General features: G+C 44.9%; 1 protein-coding gene across 1 annotated transcript in view; it reads right to left on the reverse strand.

Moving 5' to 3' along the window:
- The window catches only part of SELENON (selenoprotein N), a 61,866-nt gene extending 41,158 nt beyond the window's left edge, over positions 1-20,708 (reverse strand). Inside the window, exons 1-2 of the mRNA XM_060784443.2 lie at positions 20,332-20,708; positions 2,701-2,818 (exon numbers count right to left, since the gene is read on the reverse strand). Coding sequence (XP_060640426.2) covers positions 2,701-2,818; positions 20,332-20,529 — 316 coding nt within the window. The 5' untranslated portion in view covers positions 20,530-20,708. The remainder of the gene's footprint in view (positions 1-2,700; positions 2,819-20,331) is intronic.
- Positions 20,709-25,348: the final 4,640 nt, after the last annotated feature.

A 25,348-nucleotide genomic window follows, 5' to 3' on the forward strand; every position in this document is an offset into this window, starting at 1 on the left:
CCCTTTTTAAAGAGCAATTCAATACTGTTGGTTGTATTGAGCTGTTCTGAATTGTATGCATAGGTTAAAAAAGTAATTCATGAAAAGACTCCCAGTGACACTTGTTTTTGTAATATTTCAAGCACATGGTCAAGCGGGTGAAATTTGGACAGCTCTTACTAAGCGGGACAGGGGTAGGCATAATGGAAAAATGTAGTCGACCTTAAGAACAAACCTATTTCCTAGCATTCAGATCAGGCATGGGCAAACTTTGGCCCTCCAGGTGTTTTGGACTTCAACTCCCACAATTCCTAACAGCCTCAGGCCCCTTCCTTTACCCCCTCAACCACTTATGCGGCACTTTCCCCTGATATATTTGTTAATCTCGCATACAGATATATAGGCATTTCCCCCCTAATGGGGTCAAACTGGGCAGCGGAGCCTGGAGGTCATTGCTTGCAATATGTGATATATTTCTGTCTCATCTTCCCCTCCCTAAACAGTGTGTTTTCTTTTCTGCTTCTCTTCCCAGGCTGGAATGTTTTGAAAAGGGAAAGCAGGGGGAGATAAGCCCTTGCAAGTCAGGAATATCCATTAATCTTATCAAAGCATTTTCCCCTGATATATTTGTTAATCTCGCCTACAGATATATAGGCATTTTCCCCTGCAAACCTTTGCAATCCCTATGCACCTATATACCTCTATTTATCTATATATATTGATTTTATATATGAATTTCCCCTCATATGTTTGCAGGTCTTGGCAAATCCTATATACAAATAGATATCTAGCAATTTCCATGTACCTTCCCTGTAGTAACCTACGGATGTGAGAGCTGGACCTTAGGGAAGGCTGAGCGAAGGAAGATTGATGCTTTTGAGCTGTGGTGCTGGAGGAAAGTGCTGAGAGTGCCTTGGACTGCGAGAAGATCCAACCAGTCCATCCTCCAGGAAATAAAGCCCGACTGCTCACTGGAGGGAAGGATACTAGAGACAAAGTTGAAGTACTTTGGCCACATCATGAGGAGACAGCAAAGCCTAGAGAAGACAATTATGCTGGGGAAAGTGGAAGGCAAAATGAAGAGGGGCCGACCAAGGGCAAGATGGATGGATGGCATCCTTGAAGTGACTGGACTGACCTTGAAGGAGCTGGGGGTGGTGACGGCCGACAGGGAGCTCTGGGGTGGGCTGGTCCATGAGGTCACGAAGAGTCGGAGACGACTGAACGAATGAACAACAACAACATATGTATACATATGTATACAATATTTTTTAAAGAACTTTTATTAAATTATACATATACATAAAAAGAAAAAAGAAAACAAGATATATATCAACATTGTTTAAGTTTACAAGGAAAGTGGGAGAACATTGAGTTATAGGATAGTAGGAAATTTAAGAAATCAATAAAAAAGAAAAAAGGAAAAAAAGAATTTTTTTGACTTGCATTCTGTGTCTTCGCCTATAATATATATCAGCTTATTTAGTTTGAATTTTCTTTTTTCTTTCTCTCCTTCCTTCCCTCCCTCTTCCTTCCTTTTTTCTGTATCATCATTTAGCTTTTTTGGGTTTTTAATTCCTTTTCGCTGTTTTATAGGGGGGAGGTATGAGTGATGGTCGCTCATTGGTCTGTTAGGGGTATAGTGTCCAAATTTGGCTGATGAGATAGGATTGTTGTTGTTGTATGCTTTCAAGTCTTTTCACACTCAGGTTGACCCTGAGCGAGGGCCAGGTAAATGACCTTGGAAGGCCTTATTCGGACCCCGGGCCATAGTTTGAGGACCCCTGGTCTATAGTCTTAAAGTATAGTTGTATTCACTGAAGTCCATAAGTCATAGTGTATCTACTGAAGTCCAAACAGCAACCTGCTTTCATTGAAGAACAAATGCAGGTGGGAAGCAAACACATTATTTATTTATTTATTTATTTGGTTTACTTTTACCCCGCCCTTCTCACCCCGAAGGGGACTCAGGGCGGCTTACACATCCAAGGCACAATTCGATGCCCATAGCATACATCAATAATAAGCAATAAAACAAAATAACAAATTAGCAAACAACAACAACAACAATACATTGCATCTAAACCCGTTAAAACCAATAAAACCAATAAAATTTCATACAAACCGATACAAACCGCTTCTTCCTTCTTGCCAGTCAGTGTTCGCTATCTCATGGTTCAGAGTTTTCTTCCACATTTATCAGTCCACATATATCAGTCCTGCCGGTCCTAATTGCCTGGTTGTCCTATCTAGTTAGCAGATTGCCCGAAGGCCTGGTCCCACAACCACGTCTTTGCCTTTCTCCTAAAGGACAGGAGTGATGTCGATGCCCTGATATCCACTGGGAGTGAGTTCCACAGGTGGGGGGCCACCACTGAGAAGGCCCTGCTCCTCGTCCCCACCAGCCTTGCTTGGGAAAGCGGTGGAGTCGAGAGCAGGGCCCCCTCAGATGATCTTAAATTCCGTGGTGGGACGTAGAGGGAGATACGTTCGGACAGATACGCTGGACCGGAACCGTACCTGAGTCTGAACATGCTCAGTACAATCAGATGTCTATAACCTCTCTCACATCAAAGAAATGCAGTCAAAATGGCAAATCAACATACCAATAGAATACAGGTTAGCAAATATATAAATTAACAAACTATTGCTATTTCCAACACAGTGCCCCTTGAGGAAGATTTATTAGACAGCCCTCTATTCGAGGAATTAAATGCCTACCAGTAAGTTTCTCCGCAATTGGCTTGAACTCCTCCGGGCTGATGTACAAGTCATTGTTCGTGTCCAGGGAAGAGAACAAGAAAAGGCCTTCATTTCCCAGAGATTTCAGCGCTGTTTCCTAGTGGGGAGAAAAGGAGAATTCCTTATACAGGCAGTCACTGAGTTACAAACACCCAGTTTACAAATGACTCATAGTTAAGAACAGGGGTAAGGCAATAGGAAGTGAGAGAAATCGACCCCTTTGAAGGGAAATCCACTCCTGGAAGAATTAACGTGGGAAAGCCGATCAGCTTCCGAGCACAATTCAAAGTGCTGGTTTTAACTTTTAAAGCCCTAAACCAGAAGTTCTCAAACTTTTTTTTCCTTAAATTTTTATTATGAAGACTAGACGCAAAACATACAAGCACAAATACAAATACAAATGTGAAAATAAGTATAACCATGATAACCAGACTTGTTTGACTCTCAGCATATGTAATGAATCCATACATAATGCGTATATATCCCTCCGTACACCTACATCTCCGCACTAGAAATTATTATACAAAAGCATAAGCAAAAAGAACAAGACAAAACAGAAACAATAAAAGAAAGAAGCGAAAAGAAAAAAGAGAAAAAACTTTTCTCAAACTTTTTAAACAGAGGGCCAGGTCACAGTCCCTCAAACTGTTGGAGGGACAGATTATAATTTGAAAAAAAAAAAAAAAACATGAATGAATTCCTATGCACACCGCACATATCTTATTTGTAGTTAAAAATACAATAATTAAAATGAAGAACAGTTTTAACAAATATAAACTTATTAGTATTTCAATGGTAAGTGTGGGCCTGCTTTTGGCTGAAGAGTTAGGATTGTTGTTGTTGTGTGCTTTCAAGTAGTTTCAGACTTAGGTTGAGCCTGAGCGAGGGCCAGGAAAATGACCTTGGAGGGCCGTATCCGGCCATAGTTTGAGGACCCCTGCCCTAAACGGTTCTGGACCGGACTACCTGTCCAAACGTATCTCCCGTTACAAACCATCACAAAATCTAAGATCATCTGGAGAGGCCCTGCTCTCGATTCCACTGCCATTGCAAATGCGACTCGTGGGGATGAGGGACGGGGCCTCCTCTGCAGTGGCCCCCGTTTGTGGAACTCCCTCCCCAGGGACATCAGATTGGCCACTTCCCTCCCGTCTTTCAGAAGGAAACTTAAGACCTGGCTATGGGACCAAGCATTCGATCAGTAATAGCAGCAAGTAAAAGAAGACTTAAGACAATGAATTGACCTGGACTGGACTTTGGATTCTGGATTTTGGACTCTGATTTTAACAGGCATGTTTTAATTAATTGTTTAATTACTATTTTAATGTTTTTAAATGTATGGTTGATTGTTTTTACGATGTCGGCATCTTCTGGTGCTTTAGTGAGGCCGCCCTGAGTCCCCCTTTGGGGGTGAGAAGGATGGGGCAAAAATGTAGGAAATAAATAAAGGGGTCTCCACAGAAGCTTTAGCACCAGTGCTGTAGACAAGGACGAGAGGGTTAGGGGTTCAACCCCATCCCCCAAATTTTCAGGTTTTTTTAAAAACTGGTTTACTCATGGATTTTAACTGGCTAACTAAATCCCCATGCTAAGTCTATGAGAAGCAAAATTTAAACGAGTCTCTCCAGAACTGCAAGCACTATCTCAAGCAAATTTTGAAGTGAAGACCCTCATGAAGGAGACCATGCTTGGTGGGGGCTATTTAAGGTTGCTCTGCCCTTCTGCTGTGCTCTTTAGGCTTTTCCCTCCTTGCTCCCCCTTCTCCCCTTTTCCAGATAATAGGGTTCCCAGATAATAGGGTTCCCATTGCTATGCCTATATATAGTTCGTTTTCAACTCTTAAATGTTTGGAAACATACATAAGAAACACAATGGGGCAAGAAAGACTTGACTGGACTTGCACTCTTGAGTGTCCACTGAAGTTTATCAATGGAGCCTGATTTCTGTCAAAGTGTATTGGCACAGGGTTGTTGTGAGTTTTCTGGGCCGTATGGCCATGTTCCAGAAGCATTCTCTCCTTGACATTTTGCCTGCATCTATGACAGGCATCCTCAGAGGTTGTGATGAGAATAGAAGGTAGAGAGGGAACATGAGAACCATGTTTCGAGATTTAAAAGAGTGTCCCATTGAGGAGGAGGGGGGGGGGAGGGAGGGAAACTGACTTTCTGCTGCTCTAGAGGCCAGGGCACAAGAACGGACCAATGGGTCAAATGGCAGGGAAAGAGATTCGACTGAAAAGATTAGGAAGAACTTCCTGGAGAGTGGCCCTGGCTGCCTGGGAGTGTGGTGGAGTCTCCTTCCCTGGGGGATTTTCCACAGAGACTGTCTATCGGGAGTACTTTGATTGTGCCTTCTTGCATGGAAGGGGGTTGGACTAGATGGCCTTGGGGGGTCTCTTCCAGCTCTAGGATTCTGTATCAGGAGGAGGCAACACGGGGTCTCATGGATACACTTTTTCTCTCCTGTCCATCATCTCATCCTGACCAAGGCCAATCCTTTTGGGATCCGAATGTTTTCTGTCTTTCCTTCACTTTCTACCTCCGAAAAAGAAGAGGAAGGGGAGGAAAGGGCAGGGAGGTGATTTGGGGAGAACCCCTTCCTTCTGCCCCACCCACCTCGCTCCAGCCCACCATGCGACCCTCAAGTTAGAAAGTTTGCTCATGCCTGCTATAACTAGACACACATTCTAATGATTTACGCTCAAAAGAATATAATAATTCTGCTAAAGTCTGGGCAACATCAGAAGTTTCTTTGACATGCACCCTGGTAGACTGAAACGTACTTCTCCAAGTATGTATAAGCCTGTGGGAGATCAAAACATGTGAGACACAAGACAGCTTTGCTCAGACGATCCGACTTTTAAAAATATATTCATAGTGATAATGGTGATGAGGCTCCAATTTGGACTAGAGAAGGGCTGTTGAGAGCGAGGATTTTGTTAACTGCTCTAGTCAAAGTCAAAACCTTTTCTCCTCCACAGGGCTATCTCTTTGAAAACTAGGATCTGACACGAAATCATTCACAAGTCATTTGGGCCCTACAGGTAGCACTGAGACCTGCAGATATTTGAGTTTGACTAGGGGCTGGCAAGTGAACCATGGAGTTTTCATCTGCACTCTTATAGCAACGGCTTATATAAGCAGCCCCGTGAACCATGAAGGTTACAGTCACATATAAATGTTCTATAATGTGCCAGAGCACACTTCCAAATTTACGCTCCCATTGTGAACGTGATGAATGCATTTTAGACCTCTTCTTTGGACTATCTGGTTTTGAGTAGATTGGACAATGCAACAGCAATCCTTGCATAGCAAAAAAAAAATGCTGTAAGAACTGAAAATAAAAGGAGAGACAAAGATGGTGCACTACACTGTAAATATGAGAGAGACAGTAAGCCAGGATTTCCAATATTCTTAAGCCAGAGAGAGGAAAGCATTGGGAGCATCTTAAATTATAGAGCAGAATGGTCAATTTGTGGTGCTGCAGGTATTACTCAACTACAATTCCCATTGAGACTCATCGCTTGATAGTAAAGAAAGGAAGCAGAAGTCAACAACATTTGGAAGGCTACAAGTTTCCCATCCTACTCTAGAGGGAACTCTATAAATTACAGAGGAAAATCTGGGGGTCGGGATCCCTGGGGGGTCGTGAGGGATGTGTGAGGAGGGTTGCCAAAAGACCATTAGAAAACACAGGTCATGGGGTTTCTGTGTGGGAAGTTTGGCCCAATTCTATTGTTCTAAAATTTGACAGATAGACAGCTAGACAATTTGACACATGATACATATGAGGGTTGAATGAAAAATAATGCCTCCACCTTCGTAACTCCTCAACAGATATGGTATGCGGCAGGTACTGGTTTGTTCAGTAGACTCTCCTCTACAGTTCCATTTTGGCGGGAAGCCTCAGCATTGAACGGTTGTGTTCTTAAAGTGCAAAGTATGGAACCCTGCGCAGACAGTCGGTCAATGGGAGTTAAGCAACATGCAGTCATTGAATTCTTGACAGCAGAAGGTGTCACCCCAAAGGAGATTTGTCAGAGAATGCAAGCTGTTTATGGTGATTGTGTTGATGTGAGTACTGTGCGTCATTGGGTGAATAAGTTTAAAGATTTTGAGGTGGGAACACCTGACTTGCATGACAAACAAAGAGTTGGACGTCCTGTGACAGCAACCACCGAGTTTCACAAGCAAAAGGTTGACAGATTGATTCAGGACAATCATCGTATCACTCAGAGAGAAATTTCAAGCATAATCGGCATTTCACAAAAACGTGTGGCTCACATTATTGCTTGGCTTGGCTATCGGAAGATCTGTGCACAATGGTTACCCAGGATGCTGATGTTTGAAATGAAAGCACACAGACTCGAAACTTCAGAGACTGGATCTCACCACCGTACAACATCCTCCATACAGTCCAGATTTAGCACCATTTGACTTTCATCTGTTCCCGATAATGAAAGAAGATCTGCGGGGACATCATTATGCTTCTGATGAAGACGTTGAGAGAACTGTGAGACGCTGGTTGCAGAAACAGAGTGTCGACTTCTTCTGTGACGGCTTCAGAAAACGGCAGAAATGTATCCAATTGTCTGGTGATTATTTGGGAAAGTGAATAGTGGTAGTTAAAGAGCACATTCTAAGGATTATTTCTGCGTTTGATTTATTAAAATATTCCCATCCAAACCCAAGTAATGAAGGTGGAGGCATTACTTTTCATTCAACCCTCGTATGTCAAATGGAGACTAACACTAGAACTCCTGCTTCAGCTAAATGTCTCAGGCCATCCCTCTCTCATTCTTCTTCACCCTTTTGGACATCAAATTAAGATTCTCAAAGGCAAGGGATGTGTCACCAATATGAAAGGAGGCTGCTTATGCGCAAGCCACATTTGTTAATTTCCAGTAGTATACGAGTAGTTTATGCTTGTTTCAGCCTTTGAACTGTTAATGAATTGTTGAGCTGTCAACATTGCAACGGAACACATAGTTCCTCTATTATGTATTATAGGCAAAGTTGTTAGTGAAATGTGCTGTTATTGTATTTAGCCTGTTGTCGTTGCTTTGATTTGTGGAACAGACTTGTAGAAAATACAGAATATAAATCAACTACCATTGTAAGAAAATAGGGCGTTGTATAATACCAAGTCAGACCACCAGCTGAGTACTCTCTGCACTCAGTGGCAGAAGCTCATCAGGATTTATAACTTTGCAGGGAGGGGGTCTTTCTCAGCTCAGCCTATAGATGCTGGGAATTGAATTTGGGGGCTTTTGCATTCATGACTGGTGCCCTACTGGTGAGCTATGATGACCCTTCTCTATAAAATGCCTGCAAAACTGTCACATAGCAAGTTGCGTTATAAAGTCAAACCTCTGATGCACACTTATTGTCCATGCTGAGTAGACAACACAATCTCAGTAGACCTCTGAGTTCAGCAGGATGAGTGGGTCTTCCTTTCTCTGGTTCTACCTGTAAATGCCATAGATCAGTGGTTCTCAACCTGGGGTCCCCAGATGTTTTTGGCCTACAACTCCCAGAAATCCCAGCCAGTTTATCAGCTGTTAAGATTTCTGGGAGTTGAAGGCAATAACATCTGGGGACCCCAGGTTGAGAACCACTGCCATAGATGGACCCTGGGATTGTTTGCATGCAAAGCACACACTGCTGCTGCATTTCAGTTATTCTCCGAACACTATACATGTTTTACACCAAAATACTTCCAGTGAACCTGACTCCACATGAGGAACTTCACAAATTAAAGACAATTTGCATATTGTCTAATCCAGCCATTTACAAAAATTAGAAAATAGGATGGAGTGGTAAAGTTTCAAGTAAGGAAAGCCAAGAAATGTTGGAACTGAAACTGCAAGAAGGGACGATTCCAACCCACCCCAACATAGCCTACAAATATCTATTCCCTCTTCTTAGCATTTAGTGGGCACTGGACAAAATCTAACTGGAAATTAGTGGACACTGGACAAAGTCTAACTGAAAAATCTCCCTTTCTTGGGCAAAGTCCTGGAACGTGTGGTTGCTTCGCAGCTCCAGGGGTTCTTGGAAGACACTGATTATCTAGATTTGGCATATTTGGCTTCAGGCTGGGACATGGTACCAAAACAGCTTTGGTCACCTTAGTAGATGATCTACACCGGGAACTATACAGGGAGAGTGGGTCCCTGTTGGTTCTGCTGGACCTCTCAGCAGCCATCGATGCCGCTGACCATGACATCCTTTTGGGACACCTCATGGATATGGGACTTGGGGGCACTGTTCTGCAGTGGCTCCGGTCCTTCCTTGAGGGTCGTTCCCAGAAGGTGTCGCTGGGGGGCACCTGCTCGTCCTCACAACCATTGACTTGTGGGTCCTGTTTACATGAAATAGCTGGGAGAGATCATCCAGAGTTTTGGGATTAGCTGTCATCTGATGACGCAGATGATATTCAGCTCTATCACTCCTTCCCACATGTCACTAAGGAAGCTGTGCAGGTCCTTAACTAGTGCTTGGCTGCTGTGTCGGTCTGGATGAGAGCGAAAAAATTGAAATTGAATCCAGACAAGTCAGAGGTCCTCCTGGTCAGTTGCAAGGCCAAACAGGGCATAAGGTAACAGCCTGTGTTGGACAGGGTTATACTCCCCCTAAAGACACAGGTTTACAGTTTGGGAGTGATCCTAGACTCATAGTTGAGCCTGGAAGCCCAGGTCTTGGTGGTAGCTAGGGGAGCTTTTGCACAAATAAAACTTGTGTGTCAGTTGAGCCCGTATCTTAGGAAGTCTGAGGTGGCCACCGTGGTCCATGCTCTTGTTACATCTCAAATGGACTACTGCAATGCACTCTACGTGGGGTTGCCTTTGAGGTCTGTTGGAACTGGGAAAAAGGGTTTATGTATCTGTGGAATGACCAGGGTGAGACAAAGGACTTTTGTCAGTTGGGCTAGGTGTGAATATTTCAACTGACCACCTTGATTAGCATACAATGGGCTGACTGTGCCTGGAGCAAACTCTTCTTAAAAGGTAATTAGATGTCCCTGCCTGTTTCCTCTCTGCTGTTTTTGCTGTTGCAATTTTAGAATTTTTTTAATATTGGTAGCCAGATCTTGTTCATTTTCATGGTTTCCTCCTTTCTGTTGAAATTGTCCACATGCTTGTGGATTTCAATGGCTTCTCTGTGTAGTCTGACATGGTGGTTGTGAGAGTGGTCCAGCATTTTTGTGTTCCCACCGCAATTGCAAACGCGACTAATGGGGACAAGAGACAGGGCCTTCTCAGCGGTGTCCCCCTCCCCTGCCTGTGGAATTCTCTTCCTAGTGACATCAGATTGGATATCTTCCTCCTGTCTTTTAGAAGAAAACTCAAGACCTTGTTGTGGGACCAAGCATTTGAACAACAGAGGCAGCAATTGAGAATAAGGCTCAAACGATATGAATGACAATGAATGGACCCAGATTTTTATTTCTAAACCTGCTTGATTTTAACAATTGTTTATTTATTGTAACTGTTTTAATGAATTCATTTAAATTTATTTTATGATTGTGGAGAACACTGAATAGTGTTGTTGTGAAGCCGCCCTGAGTCCCCCCTCGAGGGTGAGAAGGGCTGGATACCAATGTATGAAATAGATAAATAAATAAAATAAATTGTTACTGCATGAGCTCCATTGGGAGATTGACTGGTACTAACCAGAGCTTGGAGGATTTTAAATGTTATTTTTTAAAGAAAAAATAGTTCCTGCTACTGAATATATAGTTGGTCCTTCATATTGTCAGAAATATTAAAAATTAACTAGGTATTTTTAATTATAAAAATGTGAGTCAAGCACTGAAAGAGTTAGTAGGCCAAAGACTCTTACAGTCAGTGGGCCAAAGCTAGTGTTGTCCTGAGGAGAGTGAGGTAAACCTCTGTGTGAGAGAAGCCTCATGTGAAAAAGCTCCAGTGTGAAGGCTGCTGCGTGTAAAGCTACAATATATTTGTTTATATATAACCTAGTTCTTGTAAATAGTGCAAGCATATTATTTTACTACAAATATGAAAAGCCTCCATGGAAGAGATAACATTGGTCTATGTGTGTTTTATTGGTGCTGGGTCATGCTGCTGCTAAGTTACTCTGCTATACATTTATGAGGAGGGTCTTTTGTTATTAAGCCCACTTGCCAAACACATATCAGGGGTTCTGTATCTATGGATGCAAACACCCATTTACTTGAAGATATTTCTCCCTCGAAAAATATTCCAAAAAGTAAGCCCTGATATCGCAATTCTATAAGAGACATTGTTTTACTACACCACTGTGTTTAATGGAACTTGAGCATCCAGATTCTGGTATCCATAGAAGCAGGGTCCTGGAACCAAACCCCAGCAGATGATAAGTGACCACTGTAACCCCATTGTGATATTTATAGGATTGCTTTTTATTATCCTTCACAACAATTTAGGATAACTTACTCACAGAAAACTTGAAAAAAATCATGTCAAAATGCCTGTTAACATGCTCTTTTAGGATTAGTTTTGCAAAGTGGCTAGAAATGTTTACTCATTGCAGCATGAGTAAGAGTTGTGCATCCCGCCCTGATGTTGCTGTGCTGCAAATTCCTGGCATTCTACATCACTGGTTTTGTCGGAAGTGGCAGCTCAGCAACATCTGGAGGGCTGAACAATTCCCACCCCTTTATTTATAGTTATACCAAATAAGTAATTCACTTTCTAGAAACTGTATACGACATATAATCTCGATCCACTTTTTGTCTGCACCTAACATATGCCTGAAATGCAGCAAGTGTTAACCACATAGATAATGTTTATTTCTCCAATTTCCAGTAACTTCCAGTTACGCTCTTAAAGGACTCTATCCACAGCTTGTGTTCCTTTGACTTAAATTCCTTACTTATGGGATAAATTAAAAATTTGAAATATTGGGACTGTTATGGGATCTTAAGAGTCTACAGAAGATGTGGACCAATCCTTATATACAAAGGGTGTTCATTAAAGATTTCCCCAACCCACTTCTATTTAACACAGAACACTGAAACTGCACATGTGTAATGATATAAGTCTCTACAGCAGTGGTTCTCAACCTGGGGGTCGCAAAGGTGCCTCGGTTGGCCCCGCCCCTCCAACCTCCTCAAAATGGCTGCCAGCCCATGCCAGGGAAACAGCCAGGCTTTCCAGGTCAGCTCCTCCACCTTGCGTGAGGCATCCCTCGCCTGCATCGCTCTCCCACCGGCTGGCAGGGGTGCAGAGCAGGCAAGGGCCTCTTGGCGCAAGGCCTTGCACCAGGTGTCCCTCGCCTGCATTGCTCTCCTGCCGGCAGGCAGGGGTGCAGAGCAGGTGAGGGCCCCTTCGCACAAGCAGGCAGGGGTGCAGAGCAGGCGAGGGCCTCTTCGCGTAAGGCCTTGCACCAGGCGTCCCTTGCCGGCATTGCTCTCCCCCCGGCAGGCAGGGGTGCAGAGCAGGCGAGGGTCCCTTTGCGCAAGGCCTTGCACCAGGCATCCCTCGCCTGCATCGCTCTCCCGTCGGCCGGTAAGGGTGCGGAGCAGGCGAGGGCCCCTTGGTGCAAGGCCTTGAATTCGGAAGGGCGCAGGGGCAATGGAAGCATCATGACTCACCGCCTCCAAAGAAGGCATGTGCCCAATTCTCGGCAGACAAGGTCATGCTCACAGTATTTTGGGACCAGCATACAGTAGTATTGATGGATTTTGTAGCAAAGGGTACATTGATCATCGGGGATACTATGCTTCACTGCTGCAGAAATTGCGAGAGGCCATCAAAACCAAGAGATGTGGCATGCTCACCAAAAGTGCCTGCCTTCTGCAAGACAATGCACCAGTTCACAACTCACCTGTTGCCCAAATAGAAGCATGTTCCCATGGCATTGAAATTCTACCGCATCCCTTTATTCACTCGACCTTGCATCATCGGACTTCTACCTCTTTCCAAAAGGAAGTTATTTTTGGAGGGCAAGCATTTTTCAGATGACAAGTCTCTGATTTCCAAAGTTGCAACGTGGCTTTTGGAGCAACCTGTTGACTTCTACATGTGAGGTGTTTACAGTTGCTTAGAAAGATGGGAGAAAGTGTGTCCCTAGGTGGCACCGATGGAGAGAAGTACTAATAACTATACCACGTTTCATTGCTCTCACTCCACAGGAAGTGGGTCAGGGGAAATCTTTAATGAATGCCCCTTGTATGATGGAAAGGCTGCATCTCAACAAGACTGTGAAACCTGTGCTGGTGGAAGAGAAGTGTGCCAGGAAGGGACAGGTAATACAAACTGGACTTCTCTTTCCCTGAAACTTTATACGTCCTGGAGGCAGACAAAGGAGGTAAACTTCTCATCCTCTCCCAGTACAGTCTCCTCTCAGCTCTGCAGAGACTCTGGGCTGCCTGCAATGCCATTAGTGTTCCCATCGCTTCAAACCCGCTTATTTTCCATCTGCCTGCCTGCCAGCCTAAAAGGATGCTAATGCTGCCTGGAAGGTACTGTTCTTGTCAATTACAGTCAGGAAAGCACTCAAGTGCCTCGTAGGGCAGGTCCAGGATGGCACCAGGCAGATAAAAAGCTGAAATGAGCTGGCAATGGACAGAAAGCTATGATTCAGAATTGCCAGGAGCCAAGCAGGAGCGAGAAATTGAGCAGAACAGGTTGTGATGCCACTGGGCACTTGAGGCCAGGACTTTAGATCATGGGCATTCAATCAAGGCTACTGCAAGCATGCTGACCAACAAATCTAAATCTGTTTTCTCACCTAAGAAAAGCCCTGAGGGGGTGAGACAAAATCCTGTCATATTTACCAAAAAATATTTCTGACCTGACACTTTTTTTATTATAAAATGGAGGATTCAGATAAGTAAAATAGCTGTTTGGATAGAGCAAAGGTTCTTAAAACGTCTGCAAGTACTGAATTTTCTTTTTAAATCTGCAATATCCTGCAACTACCTTCAAAACAGGTGTTCTGCCAGCTTAGCAACAAAATTGAGACTCATTACATAATTGTGAAAAAGACATTCTTTCTTGGTATTCCTAGTAACCCTGAGAATGCAGGCATTCAAAGGCTGAATATCAGCTTGGGAGATAAAAGGTCTTCTCTGAGCATGAAGCTCATAGGATGAAGTTGGCCAGTATGTTGTATGTCAGCCTGTTCAACCTGTGATGTTCATGTTGATGTTCATGATGGGAATGAGAATAGTGTTCCTGAAGATGGGCCTGGGGATGACGGTTTGCTTGGGCCTGAGTTAAGTTCGGAAGAGACACCTGAGTTGTTTCAGAAAGATTCCCAAGGCCACAGTCCTGGGAGAGACCTTTAATCACTTTTCTCAAAGCAACTGTCTGAAAATGATGCTGAGATTGATTTGCCTGGTGTAGGGGATAATGAGGGCGAAGATAGTGGAACCTTGGACAGAAAGCGACGTTTTAGTAAACAGAAGCAGAGTTTTCAGAGACTGTGGCAATCACTTCGTCTACAGAAAATGAAAGATAACAAACCATTAGCCATCTACCTGGGTTGACATTTGGAGAGACAGATCCAGGAGAATCCCAAACTGCCAGCACAGTTTACAGAAAACCCACACACACAGATAGATATCTACATAAATACTCCAACCATCACCCAAGTAAAAAAAAAAAAAGCACCATTAAAACCTTGGCAGACCGTGCAAAAAGAATCTGCGAGCCCCACCTCCTCCAAGATGAACTGAACCACCTCAACTGGGCTCTACAGGCCAATGGATACTCCACCTCAGACATCAGAAGAGCTGAAAGACTGAGAACAAGCCACGAGATTCAAGACAAAGATCCACCCAGAGGAAAAGTGTTCCTGCCATACATCAAGGGAACCACTGACTGCATAGGGAAGCTGATGAAGAAACACAACATACAAACTATCTACAGACCCACCAAGTAAATCCAAAAAATGCTACGTTCAGCAAAGGACAAGAGGGATCCTCTCGCTTCTGCAGGAGTCTACCATATACCATGCAGCTGTGGACAAGTCTACATAGGGACCACCAAACGCAGCATTGCCCAAACAAGAATCAAGGAACATGAAAGGCACTGCAGACTGCTTCAATCAGAGAAGTCAGCCATAGCAGAGCACCTGATGAACCAACCTGGACACAGCATATTATTTGAGAACACAGAAATGCTGGACCACTCCAACAACCACCATGTCAGACTACACAGAGAAGCCATTGAAATACACAAGCATGTGGACAATTTCAACAGAAAGGAGGAAACCATGAAAATGAACAAAATCTGGCTACCAGTATTAAAAAACTCTAAAATTAAAACAGCAAAACAGCAGAGGGGAAACAATCAGGGACATCTAATCACCTCTCAACAAAAGATTCCCCCAGGCTCAGTCAGGCCTTCAAATGCTAATGAAAGTGGTCAGTTGAAACATTCACACCTAGCTCCAGCAGGGAAGAGCTCTTTGCCCCACCCCAGTCATTTCACAGATATATAAACCCATTTTCCTAATTCCAACAGACCTCACTACCTCTGAGGATGCTTGCCATAGATGCAGGCAAAACGTCAGGAGAAAATGCCTCTAGAACATGGCCATATAGCCTGAAAAAACCCACAAGAACCTAGTGATTCCAGCCATGAAAGCCTTCGACAATACAATGATAGAATTCACACTTGCCTCAAGTAGACGAGTGCTCTTTCTCCCACCCTGAACATTCCACAGATATATAAACCCCACTTGCCTAGTTTCCAACAAACCTCACCACCTCAGAGGATGCCTGCCATAGATGTGGGTGAAACGTCAGGAGAGAATGCTTCTGGAACGTGGCCATACAGCCAGGAAAACTCACAGTAACCCAGTCATTCCGGCCATGAAAGCCTTCGACAACACAATATTTATTTGTTCAGAATACCTGGTTGCTACTTTCATATGTCTCCATATGTCTCCATTTTCTCTAGTGGGGGGGGGGGGGGGATTACAGTATTGTTCCTTAAATCAAAAACTTCCAAAGAAATATCTAATATTAATTATTCTTGTTTAAGTTGAGAAGGCCTGAAAAAGGGTAGTGGGAGTTCAAGACTTTTAAGGAGGTAGAGTCAGTACAGATCTAGTTAGCAGATTCTATACATCCCTTGTTTCTTTAGTCACAGTAAAGCCAAAACTCCAATGTAAGAAACCCTGTCATTGCCTCAATAACTACATCGGCATAGAATCATAGAATTGGAAGAGACCTCATGGGCCATCCAGTCCTACCCCGTTCTGCCAAGAAGCAGGAAAATAATTTTCAACCCCTCCCCGGCCCCCCAACAGATGGCCATCCAACCTCTGCTTAAAAGCCTCCAAAGAAGGAGTCTCCACCACACTCCAGGGCAGAGAATTCCACTACTGAACAGCTCTCACATACTGTACCTTCCTCAATTTTGCAGTTTGGGCCACACATTTTTATCAATACTCCATGTTCAAGCTAGTGTAAATCCAGTGTATGTGAACATCATAAAAAGCACCCATAAAGGGTGCACAACGAATATAAAACTGTTGTCAGAAGTGTGTAACATCAGAATAAAGAAAGGAGTGCGTCAAGGAGACACAATATGCCCAAAACTGTTTGCGGCGACTCTTTCGACAAATCAGATTTAAAGGCAGGATTTCAACTGACAACTTTCTTATCTCCTCTTTGCAGACAATTGTTTCGTTTTCGTCCAAAATCCAGAAGATTTACAACATGATCTCCAACAACTAGCGAGACTCTCAAAACCAGTAGGATTGGAAATGAACTTGAAGAAAATGAAATGGATAAAAAATGAGCAGTGTGTCCAGGGCTGCATCGTTATAAACGGAAATGAAATTGAGTAAGTGTCTAAACTGCCAATGAAGATCAGAGCCGATATCTTCTACACAACAGTTCTACAAGCAAATGTTATACGCATCTGAAACATGGGCAACAACAAAGTTAGAGGAGGAAAAACTGCTGGTGACTCAGAGAACAATGGAAAGAAAGAAAGATGTGTGGTACGACAATAAGAAGGAAAGTCAGCAACAAAAAGCTGTGTCAAAGAACTGGGGTATGTAACGTGGTCAATGAGATTTATGAGGCAAAAAGAAGATGGATAGGGTATGTAGCACACACAAAGGTAAAAAAGGTAAATGTTTTCCCCTGACATTAAATCTGGTCATGTCCGACTCGGGGGGGGGGGGGGTTGCTCATCTCCATTTCTAAGCTAAAGAGCCGGCATTGTCCGTAGACACCTCCAAGGTCATGTGGCTGGCATGACTGTATTTAGCGCCATTACCTTCTCGCAGCGGTACCTACTGATCTACTCACATTGGCATGTTTTTGAACTGCTTGGTTGGCAGAAGCTGGGGCTAACAGTGGGGGTTCACTCTGCTTCCCGGATTCGAACCGTCAACCTTTTGGCCATCAAGTTCAACAACTCAGTGGTTTAACCCGCTTCACCACACTAAACACAACCAATAAAAGACATGGTGACTCACAAAGTGAATTCCAAAAGACCACAAGCACTGCTTGGGCAGACCTCGCACTCAATGGAACAAACCAATGGTTAAGTTATTCAGTCGGAAATGGAAAAGGAAAGCACAGGATCATATATTTTGGCAAATGGTATATTTGCATGGAGCCCAAGGGAGTGGATTGACGACAAATCAAATAGGAAATATATCTATATAAATAAAAATGCAATGTTCGTTTGTGGAATTAACAGAACTCAAAAACCACTGGACGAATTGATACCAAATTTGGACACCTAACAACCCAATGTATGTCCTTCACTCAAACAAAATTGATTTTGTCATTTGGGAGTTGTAGTTGCTGTGATTTATAGTTCACCTACAATAAAAGAGCATTCTGAACCCCACCAATGATAGAATTGAACCAAACTTGGCACACTGTTCTCCTATGACCAACAGTGTGCAATGTGGGCAATGTCCTTTGTCCTTTGGTTTTGGAGTTGTAGTTCACCTACATCCAAAGATCACTGTGAACTCAATGATGGATCTGGACCAAACTACACGAATACACAATATGCCCAAATGTGAACACTGATGGAGTTTGGGGCAAATAGAATCTTGACATTTTAGGAGCTGTAGTTGCTGGAGTTACACTTTTTAAAGTCCCTGTTCCGACTTAAAAACAAATCCTGCAATCTACACACTGCATTTTATTTGAGAACACAGAAATGCTGGACCACTCTCACAACCACCATGTCAGACTACACAGATTACACGTCAACGACTTAAATCAAATCCACAAGCATGTGGACAATTTCAACAGAAAGGAGGAAACTATGAAAATGAACAAAATCTGGCTACCAGTATTAAAAAAAACTCTAAATCTGCAACAGCACAACAGAGAGGAAGCAGGCAGGGACATCTAATCACCTCTCAACAAAAGTTTGCTCCAGGCACAGTCAGCCCATTGTATGCTAATCAAGATTTATTTTATTTATTTATTTTGTCGTGTCAGGAGCAGCCCCTCCTGTTGTGAGAGAATTGGTCGTCTGCAAGGGGACGCCTGGATGAATTATGCTGGGGAAAGTGGAAGGTAAAAGGAAGAGTGGCCGACCAAGGGCAAGATGGATGGATGACATCCTTGAAGTGACTGGACTGACCTTGAAGGAGCTGGGGGTGGTGACGGCTGACAGGGAGCTCTGGCGTGGGCTGGTCCATGAGGTCACGAAGAGTCGGAGATGACTGAATGAATGAACGAACAAATCATCCTTGTGGGAGGCTTCTCTCATGTCCCCGCATGAGGAGCTGGAGCTAATAGAGGGAGCTCATCCGCCTCTCCCCGGATTCGAACCTGCGACCTGTCAGTCTTCAGTCCTGCCGGCACAGGGGCGTGGGCTGGTCCATGAGGTCACGAAGAGTCGGAGACGACTGAATGAATGAACGAACGAATCATCCTTGTGGGAGGCTTCTCTCATGTCCCCGCATGAGGAGCTGGAGCTAATAGAGGGAGCTCATCTGCCTCTCCCCGGATTCGAACCTGCGACCTGTTGGTCTTCAGTCCTGCCGGCACAGGGGTTTAACCCACTCCCCCACCGGGGGCTCTTGCTAATCAAGATGGTCAGTTGAAACATTCACACCTAGCTCCAGCAGACAAGAGTCCTTTGTCACACCCTGGTCATTCCACAGATATATAAACCCTTTTTCCTATTTCCAACAGACCTCACTACCTCTGAGGATGCAGGCGAAACGTCAGGAAAGAATGACTCTAGAGCCGTGTTTCTCAACCTGGGGGTCGGGACCCCTGAGGGGGTCGCCAAGGGGTGTCAGAGGGGTTGCCAAAGACCATCAGAAAACACAGTATTTTCTGATGATCATGGGGATTCCATGTGGGAAGTTTGAGCCAATTCTATCATTGGTGGAGTTCAGAATGTTCTTTGATTGTAATGAACTATAAATCCCAGCAACTACAACTCCCAAAAGTCAAGGTCTATTTTCCCCAGGCTCCACTAGTGTTCACATTTGTGCATATTGAGTATTTGTGCCAAGTTTGGTCCAGATCCACCATTGCGTGAGTCCACAGTGCTCTCTGGATATAGGTGAAGTACAACTCCCAAACTCAAGGTCAATACCCACCAAACCCTTCCAGTGTTTTCCGTTGGTCATGGAAGTTCTGTGTGGCAAATTAGGTTCAAATCCATCGCTGGTGGAGTTCAGAATGCTCTTTGATTATAGGTGAACTATACATCCCAGCAACTACAACTCCCAAATTACAAAACCAATCCTCCCCCAACCCTACTAGCATTTACATGTGGTTGCATTGGGTATTTGTGCCCAGTTTGGTCCAGTGAATGAAAATACATCTTGCAAATCTGATATTTATATTATGATTTATAACAGTAGGAAAATGACTGTTATGAAGTAGCAACGAAAACAATGTTATGGTTGGGGGTCACCACAACATGAGGGACTGTATTCAGGGGTCGCAGCATTAGGAAGGTTGAGAACCACTGCTCTAGAACATGTAATTTTAGAGTTTTTTTAATACTAGTAGCCAGATTTTGTTCATTTTCATGGTTTCCTCCCTTCTGTTGAAATTGTCCACATGCTTGTGGATTTCAAAGGGGAAGCAATCAGGCACATCTAATCACCTCTCAAGAAAAGATTGCCCCAGGCACTGCCAGGCCATCAAATCCTAATCAAGGTGCTCAATTGAAACATTCACACCTAACTCCAACAGACAAGAGTCCTTTGTCCCACTCCGCGGACTCTCGCCTTTTGCCCGTCGATAAACCCCTTTTCCTAGTTCCAACAGACCTCACTACCTCTGAGGATGCTTGCCATAGATGCAGGCTTAATGTCAGGAGAGAATGCCTCTAGAACATGGCCATATAGCCCGAAAAAACCTACAACAACCCAGAACTTATGTTGTTCGCAACTTGGCCTTTTTGGACTTCAACTCCCACAATTCCGAACAGCCTCAGGCCCTTAAGCGGCTGAGGGGGAAATGAATGGGCCTAAGGCTGTTGGGAATTGTGGGAGTTGAAGTCCAAAACCCCTGGAGGGAGGGCCAAGTGTTTCTTTCGACAGGCCTCACTGCCAGGCAGGCCTCCCTATCTCCCTCCAAGGTGTAGGCCTCGGGTGGTTGCCATGGCGACGGGCCTCCCTGTCCCTCCCTCGCCTTAGTGGGTACCTGTCGGCGGGCCGCCTCCCAGTCTCGGTAGGCCTTGGCGGCTAGGGCGGCGAGGAGGAAGGCCACGGCCCAGCCTAGCCGTAGGAAGCGAGCGGGAGGTGACGGCGGGGGGCGGCCAGGCCCTCGGGGAGGTTCGGTGCCGCCGTCAGGCGCCTCGGACACGGACGCGGACGGAGAGGCCCGTTTCTTGCCGGCCATGGCCCACGCTGAGGCCCGCCCTCGCGTCCTCGCCTCGCCCGGCTGAGGAGGAGCCAGAGAGGCAGCAGCAGCAGCCAGGCCCCCGCCTCCTCCTCCTCCTCCGCGGACTCTCGCCTTTTGCCCGTCGATATCGGGCCTTCGCCTCCACGCTTCATTCTGGAGCCTCGCCTTCAGCTCAGGTTATCTCTCGCCTCAGAAGCCAATCTTCTTATCTTCTTCTATATATATATAAATGCTCTGTGCATAATGAGTACCTTAAAAACAAAAGAACCAATGAACGAAATCACACCAAATTTGGCAACAAAACCTCTCAGAACACAAGGAGTGACCATCACTCAAAAAATTATGATTTTGTCACTTGGGAGTTGTAGTTGCTGGGATTTATAGTTCACCTACAATCAAAGAACACATCATGCGATGTGCGGGGCTTGATGAATGCAAGGCTGGGGTGAAAATTGCTGGAAGAAACATTAACAACCTCAGATATGCAGATGACACCACTCTGATGGCCGAAAGCGAGGAGGAGCTGAGGAGCCTTCTAATCAAGGTGAAAGAAGAAAGCGCAAAAGCCGGGTTGCAGCTAAACATCAAAAAAACCAAGATTATGGCAACAAGAATGATTGACAACTGGGAAATAGAGGGAGAAAATGTGGAGGCCGTGACAGACTTTGTATTTCTAGGCGCAAAGATTACTGCAGACGCAGACTGTGGCCAGGAAATCAGAAGACGCTTCCTTCTTGGGAGGAGAGCAATGTCCAGTCTCGATAAAATAGTGAAGAGTAGAGACATCAGACTGGCAACAAAGATCCGCCTAGTCAAAGCCATGGTATTCCCTGTAGTAACCTACGGATGTGAGAGCTGGACCTTAGGGAAGGCTGAGCGAAGGAAGATCGATGCTTTTGAGCTGTGGTGTTGGAGGAAAGTGCTGAGAGTGCCTTGGACTGCGAGAAGATCCAACCAGTCCATCCTCCAGGAAATAAAGCCCGACTGCTCATTGGAGAGAAGGATACTAGAGACAAAGTTGAAGTACAGGGTTAGTCAAAATGCATAGGCCAATAAGCCATTCAATTGAATGGCTTATTGGCCTATGCATTTTGACTAACCCTGTACTTTGGCCACATCATGAGGAGACAGCAAAGCCTAGAGAAGACAATTATGCTGGGGAAAGTGGAAGGCAAAAGGAAGAGGGGCCGACCAAGGGCAAGATGGATGGATGGCATCCTTGAAGTGACTGGACTGACCTTGAAGGAGCTGGGGGTGGTGACGGCCGACAGGGAGCTCTGGCGTGGGCTGGTCCATGAGGTCACGAAGAGTCGGAGGCGACTGAACGAATGAACAACAACACAATCAAAGAGCATTCTGAACTCCACCAATGATGGAATTGAACCAAACTTGGCACACAAGACTCCCATGGTCAACAGAAAATAGCAGTGTTTGGTGGGCATTGACCTTGAGTTTAGGAGTTGTAGTTCACCTACATCCAGAGAGCACTGTGGACTCAAACAATGATGGATCTGGACCACACTCAATACGCTGAAATATGAACACAGATGGAGTTTGGGGGAAATAGACCTTGACATTTGTGAGTTGTAGTCACTGGGATTTATAGTTCACCTACAATCAGAGCATTCTGAACCCCACCAATGACAGAATTTATTTATTTACTTTATTTCTATACCGCTTTTCTCAGCCCTCAGGCGACTCAAAGCGGTGAACAACATCAGTACAAAATATCATAAAACAAGTATAGGGCAATTAAAAACAATTATCACATAAATCATTAAACATCAGTATAACAATCATTAGCGCCTCAACAGTAAAATCAGAATCCAGTCTCATCATCCATTATTCCATATTCCTATGTTCAATTACACTGTTTAATCAAATTCTTGTTCGAACAGCCAGGTCTTCACTTTCCTCTGAAACGCCAGCAGGGAGGGGGCCGATCTGATATCTGCAGGCAGGGCGTTCCACAGCCGAGGGGCCACCACTGAGAAGGCCCTGTCTCTCATCCCCGCCAAGCGCGCCTGTGATGCAGGCGGGACCGAGACCAGGGCCTCCCCAGATGAGCAAAAGAGACCAAAAAGGCCAAAAAACAAAACAATACATTACAACGCATGTGCAAAATGTATTTATTTATTTATTTACGCTGCCCATCTCACCCCGAGGGGGACTCAGAGCGGCCGTACAAAGGCACAATTCGATGCCAGCATCAATACCACAATACAACAATAAAATAAAACAATATAAAACAATATAGCAGCAATCAAACAATTAAAAACAATTAAACAGTCGGTTCTCAGTTCTACAACACGTCAATAAACCAGTTTAACACTCAGCGTTCGCCGTCTCATAGTCCATAGTTTCAATTCCACATTGTCAGTCCTGTCAATTCTAGTCGTCCATTTTCCTTAACTGTCAGATTGTCTGAAAACCTGGTCCCATAACCACATTTTTAATTTCCTTCTAAAGGAGAGGAGGGATGTTGATGATCTAATTTCCCCAGGGACTGAGTTCCACAGGTGAGGGGCCACCACTGAGAAGGCCCTGCTCCTCGTCCCCACCAGCCTCACTTGTGATAGAGGTGAGATCGAGAGCAGGGCCTCCCCAGATGATCTCAAATTCCGAGGTGCGACGTAGAGGGAGATGCGTTCGGACAGATACGCCGGACCAGAGCCGTAAAGGGTTTTGTAGGTCAAAACCAGCACTTTGAATTGTGCTCAGAACTGGATCGGCAGCCAGTGGAGCTGACATAGCAGGGGGGTGGTATGCTCCCTGTATGACACTCCGGTGAGTAATCTAGCCGCCGCCTGTTGGACTAATTGAAGTTTCCGAACAGTCTTCAAAGGCAACCCCACGTAGAGCGCATTGCAGTAATCTATTCGGGATGTAACAAGAGCGTGGACCACCATGGCCAGATCCGACTTCCCAAGGTACGGGCGCAGCTGGCGCACAAGTTTTAATTGTGCAAAAGCTCTCCCAGCCACCGCCGAGACCTGGGGTTCCAGGCTCAGCGATGAGTCCAGGATGACTCCCAAGCTGCAAACCTGCGTCTTCAGGGGGAGTGTAAACCCGTCTAACATAGGCTGTAACCCTATGCCCTGTTCGGCCTTACGACTGACCAGTAGGACCTCTGTCTTGTCTGGATTCAATTTCAATTTGTTAGCTCTCATCCAGTCTGACATAGCAGCCAGACACCTGTTCAAGGTTTGGACAGCCTCCTTGGTGACAGGTGAGAAGGAGTGACAGATTTGGACATCATCTGCATAGAGATAACATCTTATTCCGAAACTCCGAATGATCTCCCCCAGCGGCTTCATGTAGATGTTAAATAACATCGGGGACAAGATTGAACCCTGTGGGACTCCACACAACAACGGTTGTGGGGCCAAACAGGTGTCACCCAATAACACCTTCTGGGACCGTCCCTCAAGAAAGGATTGGAGCCATTGCAAGGCAGTGCCCCCGAGCCCCATGTCTATGAGGCGTCCCAGAAGGATACCGTGATCGAAGGCCGCTGAGAGGTCCAGCAGAACTAACAGGGACACACTCCCCCTGTCGAGCTCCCAGCGAAGATCATCTACCAAGGCGACCAAGGCTGTCTCAGTTCCATGTCCCAGTCTAAAGCCAGACTGTGCCGGATCTAGATAATCAGTGTCTACCAGAAATCCCTGGAGTTGTGTTGCCACCACACGTTCCATGACTTTGCCCAAATAGGGGAGATTGGAAACTGGCCGATAGTTGTCGAATTGAGTGGGGTCCAGTGATGGTTTTTTCAACAGCGGTTTTATAATAGCTTGTTTTAAGCTCACTGGAAACTTTCCTTCCTTTAAGGAGGCATTCACCACCACCTTCACCCACTCTGCCAAACCCCCTCTGGCTTCTTTTATCAGCCAGGATGGGCAAGGGTCTAGGATGCATGTGGTGGATCTCACTTCCCCAAGGATCCTGTCCACATCCTCAAGCTGAACCAATTGAAAGGAATCCAACAAAACCGGACAAGCAGATGTTCTTGTTACATCCTCAGAGACCGCTGTTAATATGGTGTCGAAATCAGATCGAATCAGCGCAACTTTATCTGCGAAGAATCGAGCAAATGGTTCACAGCGATCCCCAGAGTTATCAGAGTTTGGGGAAAATAGACCTTGACATTTGGGAGTGGTAGTTGGTGGTATTTATAGTACACCTACAATCAAAGAATATTCTGGTTCCCACCGACGATAGAATTGAGTCAAACTTCCCATACTGTGTTTTCCGATGGTCTTTGGTGACCCCTCTAACACCCCCTCACAACTCCCCCAGGGTTTCTGACCCCCAGGTTGAGAAACACTGTCTTAGAGATACTTAGAACACTTCCATAGGCATTTATTGGTCATCCTGTGCAATGCTATACTCCAGCCGACCTAGAGATTCCTAGAGAGGGAGGTGTCCTCTCAGGTAAAAAACCAATGTTTTTTAAAAAATTAAGTAGTTTCCCAATGCAAGGGGGGCAGGTCTTACACACCAAGCTGTTAAAGTGGAGGGCTTAATATACTTGGGCATTACCATACCTGTGTAATCTTTAATAGGGACTCTTGAAAGTTGTATTCTTTGAGGCTGAGCCAAAAGACTTGCCTTTGATTTAATTTTCCAGCCTCCCTTTGATTTAATTTTCTGCTATTACTCCATGTTGTGACACTCCCTTTATGTCACCCTTCCATACAATCCCTCCTCATCCTTGGCTGGCACACTCCTCAGAGTCCTTCCTCAAGAATGTCACATTCCTCCTTAGCTAGCCATTTGGCCAAGCGAGACATATTAAGTTCTTTTAATCTTCCTC

Source organism: Anolis sagrei, chromosome X, assembly GCF_037176765.1.
Source record: "Anolis sagrei isolate rAnoSag1 chromosome X, rAnoSag1.mat, whole genome shotgun sequence".
Taxonomy (NCBI): domain Eukaryota; kingdom Metazoa; phylum Chordata; class Lepidosauria; order Squamata; family Dactyloidae; genus Anolis; species Anolis sagrei.